Here is a 16,100-nt window from a genome sequence, read left to right as displayed (position 1 = left end):
TGTTCTAACCCTGTGCAAGGACCAAGATCTGCCCCCCAGATCCTGGGCGGTTGAGACTGTCTCATGTCCTGGGTCGAATCGCTTGCTCCCTGAGCAGTGGCTTCCTCACCCAAAGAACAAGGAGAATGGACTAAATGATGGCTAAAAGCCTCCATGCAGGGATCAGTTTCTTGTTCTGAGCTAGGACATTTTTTAATGCAATCATTAATATTTTATTTGAGAATGTTATTTTAGCACTAAAAGAATAAGGAGGACATTGTTTCAGGGGAAAAAAAAGGACAATCTTCCCCCCCCAAAAAAAAAGAAATGTTGACAATATAGCACATATATGGCATTGACATTGGTTCTCACTTTTGACTGCCTGATGAGAACTTCCCTTCCAGACCAGCCCCAGTCTGCAGACCCACATTTGGGACCAATGATGATGATGATGGTGGTGGTGGTGGTGGTAGTGGTGACAACGATGAAAGTAATATTTACAGTAAACAACATTGCACTCTCTATATCCCAGGCACTTTGGATCTATTCACTCAATGCTCTCTGCAGCTCTATGAATTAGATCTATGGTTGTCCCCCTTTCACAAGAAAAGTAACATTCCCAAAGTGTCGCTGGTGGAAAGTAACAACAAGTTGGAATGTAAACCCAGCAAATGTGGGTTAAAAGTCCAATACTCTTAAGCATGCCACTCTACAGATAGACAAACTGAACTCAAGAAAGAAAAAAATAATTGCCCAGGGTCACAAAACTAGTAACACAGCAACGATAGCACAAATCCTATCACCTCCTGACTTTTACCCTCACCACACTGGTTGATTGAGTCAGCCTTCTATGAGCCCAAACCCAGCTCCCCTCAGGCAGTCACACGTACTCCCATTGGCCCCTTGGAAAGAACCATCTGAAGGAGCACAAACAATTCACATTTTTAAAAAGAGGCATCTCATCATTGGGATGATTTGATAGTTCTTTTCTGCCAGATTTTTCCAGCCAGCAGCCCAGGTTGCCCAATGGAGACAGTCAGCTGCTGGTGGATTCTACTGGACCTTTGCGTGGCCACCAGGAGTGTGAAACCATGATAAATGGCTTGAGGGCCCAGCACCCCCAGACACAGAAGAACAAGTCCAATTAATCATCTCCAAGTCATTGCCAAAACCCCGGCCATCCAGAATCACCACAGAAACCTGTGATAAGGCTGTTTCAGCCCCACCCAGAAGTCCAGCTGAGGCTGCTCAGATGCTCAGCGGGGAGGAGATGTCTGCCTCTCCTCTCCTCTTATCTCCAGCTCTTCATCTGGCATTGACTGGGCTTCTGCTGTATGTCAGGGGACTCAGGGATACATCAGAGTCAGGTCTGGAGTCAGAGCTTAGAAGGAGAAAAATAAACAAAACAACTCACCACAACACCATGTGGCAAGTGTCACAGCAAACAGGAGAATGAACACTGTGCAAAACCAAGGAAGAAACATCCGCCTCGTGTGCAGCCTTCAGTGAGGATGTATTCTCCAAGGTACTTGACGGACAAGGAGGCTGGTTAGGGCAAGGTGAGGCCATTAGCAGAATGTCCCCTGTGAATCCAACAGAGGCTGCTGAACCATGGAACGTCCCAACCTCCAAAGCAGGGTGGGAAGCCCCATGAGCCCTCTCCCCTCCTCATGGGGTGACCAGCTTCCCTCCTTATCACAGAGGAAAGACGTGAGTTCCCCAGCTGGGCCATGCCAAGCCATCACTCAGAGGAGGCTTAATGGTGGGGAACAGTAAAGAGGCACAGATGGCTGCCTGCAGGACCCACTTCCTCAGCTGAGCGCTTTCTTGTATTGTACTTAGATTCACAGATGCATAAAACAGGCAATTTGGACTTGACCTCGAGGTTACTTTTCTGTGCTGGGAGGTAGTGATCTGACCCAGTAGAAACAACAATCTTTTAAATTTGCCTAACATTATATAGTTACACCTCATTTCATCTGGCTGGTACCTGCAGATGTAATCAGTGTTCACATTCACCCTTGTGATTGCCCAAAGTAATCCTCTGTGGAATGTGGTATAAACCATGCATCCAGCCCACCAGCCAATTCTGCCCTAATCTTTGTTGCCCATGTACCCAGGTGGATTCATGGCTTGGGCAAAGCAACCTTCTGGTCCTTCTGCAAGAGAATAAACTGTCCTGAGTAACTGAAGGGAATCTGAGATAATAGGCAATCTTAATGAGCAGCTCGCACAACACCCCGCTCGGTGGAGCACAAGGAAGCTGACAGGAAACATCTCATCTCCAAACACAAACACCATGTCCTGCAAAAAGCAGCCAGCACAGGGATATGCTTGACTGAGAAAGAGAAAAATGACTCTGAGTGGAGGGGGAAAAAAAAATCCCAATTACCCCAAACTTGGCAATTGATTCTCCTTGCAAAAATGGAAGCCCAGCCATGCGTGGAGACCAGAGGAAATCTCCTGGGAGAGCAATGGGAATTGCTAGTGAAAGGTGCTTTGAGACTATTTGCTACACAGCCCCACGGAGCTTGGGGGACACAATGGATTGGCATTGGATCCATGTCTGAATCGAAAGTGCAAAAGATTGGCTGAAGGGACCAGTGACAGCATTGTAGAAAGCTGGAATGAGACGATCTTAAAAGAAATTTCTCAAAAAGGGCTACCTGGGGAGGCAACAGGGCCCCCAAGAGATGGTCTGCAGAAGGTCTCCACCACCAGGAATGAGAGACAAGGGGAAATGTCATAAACTGTCCATGGAGACTGTGTAGGAGAGAGACCCCAAATGGGGATGAGGCCATATATTGACTGATGAGTCATAATCATTCATTCCTTTATAATGATACAGTCATAGGCTGGTTATGGCCTTGTGGTGAGCACAGCTAACTGGCATGACCCTCTACTTTGAACTGGGTCAAGGACTTGCCATGGCCAAATAGGTATCACTGGAGCAAGACAGGGCTGAGCAGGGGAGGGCTGTAATGCCCTAACACAGCAATTAGGCCTGCCCTCCTGATTTCCAGTGATCCACCATGTCTAGGCAACCACTTAGACGTCCTCAGCCTGGACCACAGACTAAACATGGAGGTGCTATGAACCAAATCCATAACCTGGAGCCATGGCCAGCTGGACCCATGGACCAAAACAGACCCACCAGCCAAGCACAGTCTAGACCAGCCAAGCTACAGTCAACCTGCAGACCCGTGACCATGAGGATTAATGCTGTTTTGTATGTCAATGAGTCTAACAGCCATTTCTTATGGAGCATTATCCAGCAAAGGTTATTAGTGTCACAGGTCTGAAAAACTCAGAAGCACCTGTGGGTGAAAAGGTCAGCTGTAATCAGCAGCGGATGCCAGAGGAAATCATTGCCAGACTCTCCTCACCAAGTCATTAAGACCATTCCCCCTCTCTCTCCTCTCCTCGTGGCCCAGCCCACTGGGGCTGTACTCAGACGCCTCATTAGCTAGTGGACTGCGGGTGGGAGAGTGTGATGATCAGTTTTATGTGTCAACCTAGCTAGACTACAATACCCAGTTATTTATCCAAACACTAATCAATATATTGCTGTAAGGTAATTTAGAGATGTAAGAAGAATCCTTAATAAGTTCACTTTAAGTAACAGCAATTGTTCTACACAATCTGGGTGGGTCTGATTCAATCTGTAAAAAGTCTTAAAAGCAAGACTGAGATTTCCATGAAAAAAGAAGAAATTCTGCCTACAAAGAGCTGCTTTCAGTTCATGCCTTCAAGTTCCACTTTCCTCTCCTGACAGGCTACTCTACAGATTTCAGACTTGCCTAGCCAGCCCCTATAATCATGTAAGGCAATTCCATGCAATAAATCTCTTAATGCATATCTCCTATTGGTTTTGTTACTCTGGTTAAAAGCTGACTGATATATATTTTTCAATGCCTGGAAATGAAGCCCTGCTATAAAAAATACCCCAAAATTGGGAAGTGGCTTTGGAACTGGGAAGGGGGCAAAGAATGGAAGAATATTAAGGAGCATGATAGGAAAGGCCAAGATTGTCTTAAACAGACTACTAGTAGAAATATGGATGTTCAAGACCATGCCAGTGAGGGTCCCAAAGGAAGTAAGAAACAGCATATGAAAATCTATATCTGGTCTATACCCAAAGGACTTAAAAACAGCATACTACAGGGACACAGCCACATCAATGTTCATAGCAGCACGATTCACAATAGCCAAACTGTGGAACCAACCTAGATGCCCTTCAATAGATGAATGGATAAAGAAATTGTAGTATTTATACACAATGGAATATTACTCAGCAATAAAATAGAATTAAATTATGGCATTTGTAGGTAAATGGATAGAGTTAGAGAATATCTTGCTAAACAAAGTAAGCTAATCCCCAAAAAACAAAGGCCAAATGTTTTCTCTGATAAGTGGATGCAAATCCATAATGGGGTGAGGAGGATGAGTAGAGGAACTTTGGATGAGGCAAAGGTGATTTCACAAATGTGTGACCCTGCTTTGGGTACAACCAGAAAATTTGTGCTCCATTTGTGTACAATGAATCGAAGAGCATTCTGCTGTTATGTATAACTCATTTAAATAAATAAATAAAATCTACATCATGTTTATTTTAAACATCTAAATCATCATGCACACACTGTTGTCAGAAATATGAATGTTCATGGTGTGTCTAGTAAAGAAAGTCTCAGAAGGAAATTAGGAACATTTTGGAAACTGGAGAAAAGGGGATCTCTGATATATGGAGGCAGAAAACTTAGCTTAAATGTGTTCTACAGTTATAAGTAATGTTTATTAAGTAATAAACATGGATGTTTAGATGAAAAGATTTCCAAGCCAAGTGTTGAAGATACAACCTGGTTTCTTCTCAGTGCTCGTAGCAAAATACCAGAGGAATGAGATAAACTGAGGAAATGACTGTTAAGGCTCAGCCTATCCATTTTTGCTAAATATTCTAAAATTGGGGGATTTATTGTCAAGAAAGTATGCACTGAAGAGAAGGGAGTGTAACATCTAATGGTGTGGGCCCACAAGCCATCGAGTGCTGGCAGCCTCTAGAAACTAGAAAAAGCAAGGACACAGATTAACCCTTAGAAATTTCCACATGGAATGAAGTTCAGGCCACCCATTTTAGACTTCTGAACTGTAAGATAATGGATCCAGAACTGTAAGATAATACATTTTTGTGACTTGATCACTACATTCATGTTAATCTGTTATAGCAGCAATAAGAAACTGATACTCGGAGCAAAGAGAGAGAGAGAGAGATACTCCAGCTTCCTTTTCTCATTGCAAGTTTTAAATAAAGTTTGGAGCTTGGGTTATTACACCAGTCTGGACATTCTAATTACTGAACTGAGATTTGAGATTGTCTGGAGGCTAAGGTGACCAGAGGACATTTTGTGATCTAAGTGTGAGCAGAGAAGTGTGGGACCTTCTGTAGATAGCAGGAGCAAAGAGAAGCCATCCCTATAGAGTGAGTCTAAAGAGGCAAAAACGAAGTTACTTTATGAAGGTATCCAGGACTCCCTCTAATTCCTGCTTGGACATTTCAGTGAAGAGACAGAGATATGGGTTTGATCCCAATACAGGGAGAACATGGGATGGTTTTGCTTAGGATGATTGGCATTGCTTAGGATGCAGACGCCATTACCATGACTACAGCAGGATCCCAGCAAAGAGGAAGGTGAAGTCCTATCACATCAGCACCCTTGGACCCCCCTCATTATAGTTTGGCTCTGGAATGTCACCCAAAGATTCATGTGTTGAAGGCTGGGTCCCCAGTGCAGCAATGCCCAGAGGTAGGGCTTTTAGGAAGTGACTGAATCACAAGGGCTCTGACCTCCTTGATGAATTAATCCATTCATAGATTTATAATTTGATGACATTATTGGGAGGTAATGGAAACTTCTAGAAGGTGGAGTCTCACTGGAGGAAGTGAGTCACTGGGTTGTGTCCTTGAAGGATGTATCATGACACCAACTCCTTTGTCACTGTATCTCTTTACTACTAGGAGGTAAACAGCTTTCCTCCACCATGCTGTTCCTACATGATGTTCTGTACCACCTCAGATCCAAAGCCATGGAGCCTGCCAACCATGAACTAAAAACTCTGAAACTGTAAGTCAAATTAAATCTTTAATCATCTAAGTTGTCTTTCTCAGGTATTTTGTCATGGCAACAGAAAGTTGACTAACACACTGATCATGGGTGTGGCCACTGGTTTTGTTGTTGTTGTTGTTTTGTTTTGTGTTTGTTTTTATTCCTCTATCTTCAGCTCAATGACACTTTAAGCCTCTGGATTGTATCATCTCTGAGCCCTCTTAGCTGCACCCCAATGGAGGGTTAAGTCACATAAATTCCTTCAAGCTTGGGAGCATTTAGGAAATAACGGGCCAAAGTCCCATGCACTGGGTCCAATTCTAGAGTCAGAAGTCAATTCGCTGAACATGAAAAAAGAGACATGTTGGAGGCCATAATGAGCAGACCTAGGCACCGAACAGTGAAGCTGAAGCCTGGATGGTCTTTATATTTAGATAGGACTGTCTCCCTCTCCAAACTCTGCCACTTCTGAGATGTGTATCTTGAACAACAACAAAAAAAAAAAAAAAAAAACTGAAGTTCTCTGGACCTTGCTTCCCTTACTGTGAGGATAGTGATGCTCATCTCATTGGGCTCTAGAGAAGGTTAAAGAAGACTGGTGCACTGGGTGGTGGATAAATGCTCAACGAACAGTAACTGGCATAACAAGAATTATGAACAGCTGGACACCCCTTCCTGCACCTGCCCCCGAGCCATCCTCCACCTGCACCTCCACCTGCACCTGCGGTGCACTGCCACCTCTACTGCTGTTCTCCGCCAACCCCAGCCCAGCCCCAGCCCAGCCCTACCATCAGCTAACGCAAGAACCTCTCTCCTGAAAGCCCTGCGGCCGTAAACAGTTAATGTGATTATTGCATTTAGCTCACATTTGCAATAGCTTCCTCTCTTTAATCACTTTGAAAGTATTTCAAATTCCTTTCCTACGTGACTGAAATCAAAGTGGCACCTGGGAAGGCAGAAAGCCTGACTGCCAGAGCGAGGTGGAGATGTAAAACAGTCAGGCTTTGATGGAGAGAAATTATGTCTTTCTTAATTCCCTTTACCCTGTAATTACCAGGCGCGGCCACGTGGATTCATAGCAAAAAATAACCTGCCACATAAAGACGTTGTCTCTAGAATCCCTATTGGAGTCCTCATGGAAGACCCACAGGGGAGGCCCTGATGCAGCCCTGCCCCAGGCATCTGCACAGCGCCACAGCCCACCTTCCTCGACAGCTTCCCAAGGCCACCACTGACACCCACAACCATCAGTGGTCACAGGTTGCTCCAAGCACAGGAACCCAAGTTCAGGTTCAGGTGCTGGAGATGTCCACTCTTCCATGTCTCCTCCCGCCTCTGCAGCATTTGACTAGTAATCACCTCCTCTCAAACCCTCCTGGGCTTGATGTCCCCCCTATTGCCATTCTCTCTCCCTGCCTTCACCATCAGTCTCCAGGGAAAAACCTCTCTCTCCTCCTCCTCCCTTTGGCCCCGGGCAATCTCCTCCCTGGGGCTTGGTCAATGGGCATCTCTCTCGGCCTCCTCTCTCCCCTTCCTCATCTCTGCACTCCCAGACACCCACCTGTCACGTCCAGACTCCAGGACAGCAGCTGGTGCCCATTTAGCGTTTTGACTGGGCTCCCCTCCTGGGTCTACACCCACTCCCTCCTGAGTTCTCTCTCTCCAAATAAGGATTCCATGCCAAGGCTTAAATCTCAAAAGACTTCTCCACATTGTCTTTCTCCTCACGTCGGGATCCCATCTGAAGCCACCCACACAAGATCTATCACAGTGTGGCTTAGAGGAAATCACAGGTTGCTCCAAGCTCAGGAACCCAAGTTCAGGTTCCGGGTGACATGATTTTGGGCAAGTTATTTCAGCATTCTTATTTGTAAATGACAAGGAAAATTCTTACCTCCAAGTCCTTCTGTTGTTGTTGTTGTTGTTGTTTTAATTAACCTATTTATTTATTCTAATTAGGTATATGTTTTTTTAAGAACTAAATTACATGGCATATGCATGTAGTGAACACAGTTTCCCGACCTCCCTCCACCCCACTTTTTTCTGCCCTGCTTCTGGCTTTTTACTGAGTTTATATCAATCATCGTAGACTCTTCCCTTCCCTTCCACCAGTGCTCCCACAGCCAGAAAGCTCTTGCCAACACTCAGTTCTGAATCTCTCTCACTCCTACCAAGAACCCTCAGGGGCATCTCACCCCTTGGAGGGTAAAAGTTCAAAGCAGAAGACACATGGACATGATGGAGGGAGAAGAACCTTGACCATGGCATTGTCCAGGCTAATTTCAAATCCTCGTTTCTTAATGAATTAACAGTTGGAACTTCCAAGTCTTGGTTTCCTCGACAGTTTTATGAGAATGATAATTCCTAATGGAACAGATTGTGCTGGGAATTAAACAAGCTATGACAAGGGCCAACCTGGGTTTCAGTCCCTGAGAGGTGGCTCCCCTGCCCTCCTCAGCCCACACACATCTTCCACCACCACCACCCCCAGGAAAGGTGGTCCACACTCTTTCAGGCTTCGGTGTTTCTGCTTCTCGACCCTCCTCAGTTTGCACATCCTCCTCTTATGCTCTTTTAAAGGAAGAAATGATTTCATCTTTCTGCCTCCATGTTGGAGAATCCTCTGGGATGGCCAGACATGGCCCACGGGGCTATTGATGACACAGCTTGAAAAAAAAAATGTCCTCACAGCAGTGTCCACCTTGCTGGAAGTTTGGACAATGTGCTGAATAAATTCCTTTACTGCCCAAGATTTTTTTTTTCTATCCTTAAGTGGTCTCTCAATGAAGAAGTAGCAAAGGTGGCAATGCTATCAGTAGAGGAAACACTTTGATGAAGGAAACAGACCCTGAGTATCCACCTCCTGCCTCCCCAGGGTGGAATCTGAGCAGAACCATGGGAACAAGGACCCAGATTAAAGAAAGTCTCAGGACGAAGCCCTGCAGAGGGGGACACACCCCACAAGCAAGAATTCCTACAAGGGAGAAAATGATGATAGAAAGGTCAGGACTGATGTGCCCAGTTGGTTTTTACTGCTTGGTGTTATGATTTGGAAAGAAGGTGTCCCCCTTGAAGCTCCTGGGTTAATACAGGAATGTTTGGAGGTGAAATGATTGGATTGTGAGAGCTGTGACCTACCTACTCAGTTGAATGGACTAACTGGGTGGTGTCCGTAGGCAGGTGGGGCATGGCTGGAGGAGGTGGGGATGTACCCCGGAAGGGTTTATTTTCCCTGAGATCCCTTCCCCTCTCTCTGCTCCCTGGCCAGCCATGAACAGAGCAGCATTCATCTTCCACATCCTTCCACCATGATACTCTGCCTCCCCTTGGGCCCACAGCAATGGAGTCAGCCCACGATAGACTAAACCTCTGAAACCATGAGCCAAAATAAACTTTCGCTCCTCGAAGTTGGTCTTGTCAGGTATTTTGGTCACAGCACAAAAAGCCGACTGAAACACTTGGTTCACTAATAAACATATGCACGTGTCTATTTTTCCCTGAAAAGTGTTTATACACTGCTAATAGGTGGATGCTATGTAGCCAAAGGGTGGGAAAAATAATTTATGGCTCTTGCTTTTTCTTTCTTCTGAGAAAAAAAGAAATTATTTTGATCTACAAATATTTTAACTTTAAGCGGAGTTCGGTGGCACATGCCTGTAACCCAGCAGCTCGGGAGGCTGAGGCAGGAGGATGGTGAGTTTAAAGCCAGCCTCAGCAAAAGAGAGGCACTAAGCAACTCAGTGAGACCCTGTCCCTACATAAATAAAAAGTAGGGCTGGGGATGTGGCTTAGTGGTTGAGTACCCCTGAGTTCAATCCCTAGTACCAAAAAAAAAAAAAAAATAGTTTTAACTTCAAAAAGTTATTTAATTGGTACATACAATTAGTATGTATTTATGGGATACAATATGATCAATAAGTATATGTCTACAGTACATAATTGCCGCAGTCTGGCTGGGCACAAATCACGAGCCACTGAAGCAGGAACAAACTTTATTTCTGAACTCCACCAGCACACTCCACACACGCTCCCGGGGAACTCCCCCGAACGCCACGCAGCTCCTCCAGGAACCACCAACCAGAAATCCCTCCTCCGGCACTTCCCAAAACCAATGCGAATTCTTCAGGAATCCCGGTGAGAGCTCAACCGGAACTCAACGGGAACTCCGTGAGAACTCATTGGCGTCACCTCTCAACCACTCCATTCTGGCAAAAATGCCATGCGTCATTCTGACTGGGCTATGGCTCTCAGCACATAATGATCAAATCAGTGTAATTAATATTTCCATCTTTTCCAACATCTACCATCTCTCCTTGCTACCCATGAACAGAGCCAATTGCAGCCAACTGTCCAGAGGATCGTGAACTTGGCTTCAGTCTGCAGTTGCCTTCTCTACATGCTCTGTGCCTTCTGAGCCCTCCTCTGACCATAGCCTCCCACCTGTTGTCCACCAAAACCTTCCCCCTCCTTCCTCTCAGCCCATGGCACCTTACTCAGACCTGTATCCAACCACTTCCCCTTATTTCCCTATTGCATTTATAAAAGCCTTTTGTAAATTGTGTTAAAATATACCAAACAGATTTTTTTTTTCTTCTTAGCCACGCCGAAGTCGTGTGTGTAGTCTATTTCGACACCAGGATCCTCAAAGAGACGATGATGTTGGGCACCGAAGGCGGAGAAGGATTCGTGGTTAAGGTCCAGGGCTTGCCCTGGTCTTGCTCGGCCGATGAAGTGCAACGTTTTTTTTCCGACTGCAAAATTCAAAATGGGGCTCAAGGTATTCGTTTCATCTACACCAGAGAAGGCAGACCGAGTGGCGAGGCTTTTGTTGAACTTGAATCAGAAGATGAAGTCAAATTGGCCCTGAAAAAAGACAGAGAAACTATGGGACACAGATATGTTGAAGTATTCAAGTCAAACAACGTTGAAATGGATTGGGTGTTGAAGCATACTGGTCCAAATAGTCCTGACACGGCCAATGATGGCTTTGTACGGCTTAGAGGACTCCCCTTTGGATGTAGCAAGGAAGAAATTGTTCAGTTCTTCTCAGGGTTGGAAATCGTGCCAAATGGGATAACATTGCCGGTGGACTTCCAGGGGAGGAGTACGGGGGAGGCCTTCGTGCAGTTTGCTTCACAGGAAATAGCTGAAAAGGCTCTAAAGAAACACAAGGAAAGAATAGGGCACAGGTATATCGAAATATTTAAGAGCAGTCGAGCTGAAGTTAGAACTCATTATGATCCACCAAGAAAGCTTATGGCCATGCAGCGGCCAGGTCCCTATGACAGACCTGGGGCTGGCAGAGGGTATAACAGCATTGGCAGAGGAGCTGGCTTTGAGAGGATGAGGCGTGGTGCTTATGGTGGAGGCTATGGAGGCTATGATGATTATAATGGCTATAATGATGGCTATGGATTTGGGTCAGATAGATTTGGAAGAGACCTCAATTACTGTTTTTCAGGAATGTCTGATCACAGATATGGGGATGGTGGTTCTACCTTCCAGAGCACAACAGGGCATTGTGTACACATGTGGGGATTACCTTACAGAGCTACTGAGAATGACATTTATAATTTTTTTTCACCACTCAATCCTGTGAGAGTACACATTGAGATTGGTCCTGATGGCAGAGTAACTGGTGAAGCAGATGTTGAGTTTGCTACTCATGAAGATGCTGTGGCAGCTATGTCAAAAGACAAAGCAAATATGCAACACAGATATGTAGAACTCTTCTTGAATTCTACAGCAGGAGCAAGCGGTGGTGCTTACGAACACAGATATGTAGAACTCTTCTTGAATTCTACAGCAGGAGCAAGCGGTGGTGCTTATGGTAGCCAAATGATGGGAGCAAACCAGTCCAGTTATGGTGGCCCAGCTAGCCAGCAGCTGAGTGGTGGTTATGGAGGAGGCTATGGAGGCCAGAGCAGCATGAGTGGATATGACCAAGTTTTACAGGAAAACTCCAGTGATTTTCAATCAAACATTGCATAGGTAGCCAAGGAGCAATGAACAGCAGCTACTACAATAGTGGAAGCCGTGCATCTATGGGCATGAACGGAATGGGAGGGATGTCTAGCATGTCCAGTATGAGTGGTGGATGGGGAATGTAATTGATCCTGATCACTGACTCTTGGTCAACTTTTTTTTAAAGAAAAAACAAAACTTCAGTTTAACAGTTTTTGAAATCCAAGCTTGTGACTTATGCTTACTCTATATGTGGGAATCAGGATTATTTGAAAGATTTAAGGTTCAGTATTTTTGAACACAGCAGTCATCCAGGATGTTAACAGCAAAGTTGAGTAAACTATAACTGTTAAACAATTTTCAGCTTTTCTCAAGTTAGTTATATTGTAGGATGTACTTAAGCAGTAAGCGTATTTAGGTTAAAGCAGTTGAATTATGTTAAATGTTGCTCTTATACCATATTACATTGAACACTGTTTGGATGCATGTTGAAAGACATGCTTTTTGTAAAACTCGATATAGGAGCTGTGTCTACAATTAAAAGTGAAACATTTTGGCATGTTTGTTAATTCTAGTTTCATTTAATAACCTGTAAGGCACGTAAGTTTTAAGCTTTTTTTTTTTTTTAAGTTAATGGGGAATATTTGAGACGCAATACCAATACTTTAGGATTTCGGTCTTGGTGTTTGTATGAAATTCTGAGGCCTTGATTTAAATCTTCATTGTATTGTGATTTCCTTTTAGGTGTATTGCGCTAAGTGAAACTTGTCAAATAAATCTTCCTTTTAAAAACTGCAAAAAATATATATATATATATATATATATACCAAACATAAGGTTTACCGTCTCCACCATTTTTAAGTGTACAGCTCAGCGGCGTTAAGTACATTCACCCTGAGCTACCATTCCCCATCCTTCCCTAGAACTCTTCTCCTCTTGCTAAACTGAAACTTCACACCCATTAAACAACTCCACGTTCCCCCAGCCCCCAGCACCTGGCAACCACCGTTCTACTTTCTGTCTCCATGAATTCCACCACTCTGAGAACATCATACCAGCGAAATTGTGCAGTATTTGTCTTTTCGATCTGACTTATTTCACTTAGCCAATGTCCTCAAGGTCTGTCCACGCTGTAGCATGTGCCAGAATTTCCCTGCCTAACATTCTATGATATGCACCTACCACATTTTGTTTAAGCATTCATCAGAAAATAGACACTTGGGGGCTGGGGTTGTGGCTCAGTGGTAGAGCGCTCGCCTAGCATGTGTGAGGCACTGGGTTCGATTCTCAGCATCACATAAAAATAAATGAATAAAATAGAGGTCCATCAACATCTAAAAAATATATTTGAAAAAATAGACACTTGGGTGCTTCCACCTCCCGACTCTTGTGAATATCGCTGCTGTGGGCATGGGAGTCCAAATCTCTGTTTGAACCCCTGCCTTTGCTCTTTTGGGGAATGTATCCAGAACTGCCTCCCTTCAGCTTTAAAAACAAAAGAAAGCCAAGAAGTGCCCATTTTTCTTAGATACCAAACACTCAAGCCCCTCTCTTGTGCTTCCTCTTAGTGGGGAATGTCCCGTCATTTCAGGCCCTTGGGAGTGTGGTAGGAAACCTCACTTGCCAATAAAGCACCCTTTTGGTAGGACAGGGCAGCAAGGGCCAGAAAGTAGGTCAGAAGCCTGTGAGGTGAAGCTGACTTGACCCAGATGTGGCATTAGAAGGTGCAATGCCCTCCTGGGCCAGGTGTGCAGAGAGCACTGGGGATCCCAACTCTGGATCCCAAATGCCCAGGGGTGCCCAAGACCAGGATGGGCCATCACCAAAGGGACTGGGAAGAGAAGTAAGCTAAACTGCAGGGAGCTGAGGTATCCCTGAGCCTCCCCTCACCCCCACCTCTCTCTCTTTTGGTGGGGTACTGGGGATTGAGTCCAGGGGCACTTAACCACTGAGCCACATCCCCAGCCCACATTTTACTTAGAGACAGGGTCTAACTGAGTTGTTTAGGGCCTCACTAAGATTCTGAAGCTGGCTCTGAACTCGAGATCCTCCTGCCTCAGCCTCCCAAGCTGCTGGGCTTACAGGGTATGCCCCTGTGCCCGGCCCTGAACACCTCTCTTGCTGACTTCTCAAGAGAGAAAACAAAAGCAAATCTGTGCCATGGCAAACTGGGGTCATGAATCATAATAAAGCAATACCAGACATGGCTGGAGAGGACTAATAAAGTCCCAACTTCAAGGGAGAGAAAGAGCACCAAAAGGAATGAGCAAGCCCAGGGAGAGTGCTCTATGATTCAGCCTCACCATCCCTTTGCGCTCTTCCACGAGGTAATTCTGCAGCCCTCCCCACCCCCAACCCCCAACCCCAGACCCTGACTTCAGGTTCCCTTATGACTTGCACTGACCCAGAGACTCCAGTCCAGCGATGCCTGGGCCTTTTGGGACAGACCTTAAGAGACCCTGTTGTTTCTGCTTTTGCCCTCTTTTTTTTAATTGATTTTATTTTTTAAATACATGACAGCAGAATGCATGACAATTCTTATTACACATATAGAGCACAATTTTTCATATCTCTGGTTGCATACACAGTATATTCACACCAATTCGTGTCTTCATAACTATACTCTGGATAATAATGATAATCACATTCCACCATCATTAATAACCCCATGCCCCCTCCCTTCCCCTCCAACCCCTCTGCCCTATCTAGAGTTTGTCTATTCCTCCCATGGTCCCCCTCCCTACCTAAGGAGGAGTCAGCCTCCTTATATCAGAGAAAACATTCAGCATTTGTCTTTTGGGGATTGGCTAACTTCACTTAGAATTATCTTCTCCAACTCCATCCATTTACCTGCAAATGCCATGATTTTAGTCTCATTTATTGCTGAGTAATATTCCATTTATTATGAAGACAAACAACAATAAGTATTGGTGAGGATGTGGGGGAAAGGTACACTCATACATTGCTGGTGGGACTGCAAATTGGTGCAGTCAATATGGAAAGCAGTATGGAGATTCCTTGGAAAACTGGGAATGGAACCACCATTTGACCCAGCTATCCCTCTCCTTGGTCTATACCCAAAGGACTTAAAAACAGCATACTACAGGGACACAGCCACATCAATGTCTATAGCAGCACAATTCACAATAGCTAAATTGTGGAACCAATCTAGATGCTTTTCAATAGAGGAATAGATTTTTTTAAATGTGGTGTATATACACACAATGGAATATTATTTGCTTTTGCCCTCTTTCTATCATGAAATTGCTAATGAAAGAAAATCCTTCTCAAGCAGCCAGATGGAGGTAAATTTGGGAACCCAGGCAACAGCCAGAATTAACTACCGGGCTTGCATTGCGAGGCCAGCTTGGACCCTTCCAGCCCCACTGACCTTCCACAGAATCAAGTAAGCCCATCAACACTGTGCAACAGCCAGCCAACCCACCCAAGCATAGCAAAACAAAAAGTCTCTGTGGTATTGAGTGGCTAAGGTTTGCAGCATATGTGCAGAGAGCAGGGCCTAGGTAGGAGGCTGGTGTGAGGACAGGATTTTTTCCTGCCACAGCGCAATGCCAAGCCAGCTTCTTCGAGATGGCAATGAAGACCCCAGCCTTGGCCACCTGCTACTGTCTCTCTTAGAGGCTCCATCATGCCCTTGAAGATGCCCTCCCAAGCATCTCCTTGCAGAAGAGAAAAAAAGAAGTCAGAGTCTGGAATTGGGTTCTCTTTCCACTCCTGATGTTACCCCAGCCCTTTCCACCTCAGACCTTGACCTTGATCACACCTTCCTACTTCCAGGTTCCCAGAGCCAACACTTGGGAGCTGAACTAACCCAGTGAGTTGGCCATTGAGCCCCTAAATCTCAAAATCTTACAGGGTTTGAAGGATGCAAAAGGGTTGCTGATTCTGGTTTGGCTCCAGGCAGAGGTTGGGAGCAGAAGTGGCTCAACGAGGGGTGTGAATGATCCATGAACCACCCAAGGGCAGCTGACGCACAGTGTGTGGCTCTCTCCCACACTTTTTTTTCTTTTTTTTTTTTTTTTTTTTTTTTTTTTT

General features: G+C 45.0%; 1 protein-coding gene across 2 annotated transcripts; it reads left to right on the top strand.

Annotated features, from left to right (window-relative positions):
* Positions 1-10,669: 10,669 nt before the first annotated feature.
* Positions 10,670-12,846, top strand: LOC107159399 (heterogeneous nuclear ribonucleoprotein H-like). Of its 2 annotated transcripts, none has more exons than XM_015505993.2 (2): positions 10,670-12,020; positions 12,071-12,846. In XM_015505993.2, the coding sequence occupies exons 1-2, from the start codon at positions 10,734-10,736 to the stop codon at positions 12,188-12,190; spliced, it is 1,407 nt and encodes a 468-aa protein (XP_015361479.1). In that variant the 5' UTR covers positions 10,670-10,733; the 3' UTR covers positions 12,191-12,846. The 2 variants fall into 2 exon arrangements, with proteins under 2 accessions (XP_015361479.1, XP_048654336.1); XM_048798379.1 differs by having other exon boundaries at positions 10,997-11,131; positions 11,271-12,846.
* Positions 12,847-16,100: the final 3,254 nt, after the last annotated feature.

Source organism: Marmota marmota, unplaced genomic scaffold (assembly GCF_001458135.2).
Source record: "Marmota marmota marmota unplaced genomic scaffold, marMar, whole genome shotgun sequence".
Taxonomy (NCBI): domain Eukaryota; kingdom Metazoa; phylum Chordata; class Mammalia; order Rodentia; family Sciuridae; genus Marmota; species Marmota marmota.
The sequence above is the reverse complement of the archived record's forward strand: the minus strand, read 5'-3'. Positions and strand labels throughout refer to the sequence as shown.

Bases quoted from the DNA above. Each gene is read 5' to 3' on its own strand.
- LOC107159399 (XM_015505993.2), top strand. From the start codon at position 10,734: ATGATGTTGGGCACCGAAGGCGGAGAAGGATTCGTGGTTAAGGTCCAG. The intron at 12,021-12,070 runs GACCAAGTTTTA...AAACATTGCATA, and splicing joins AGAGCAGCATGAGTGGATAT to GGTAGCCAAGGAGCAATGAA.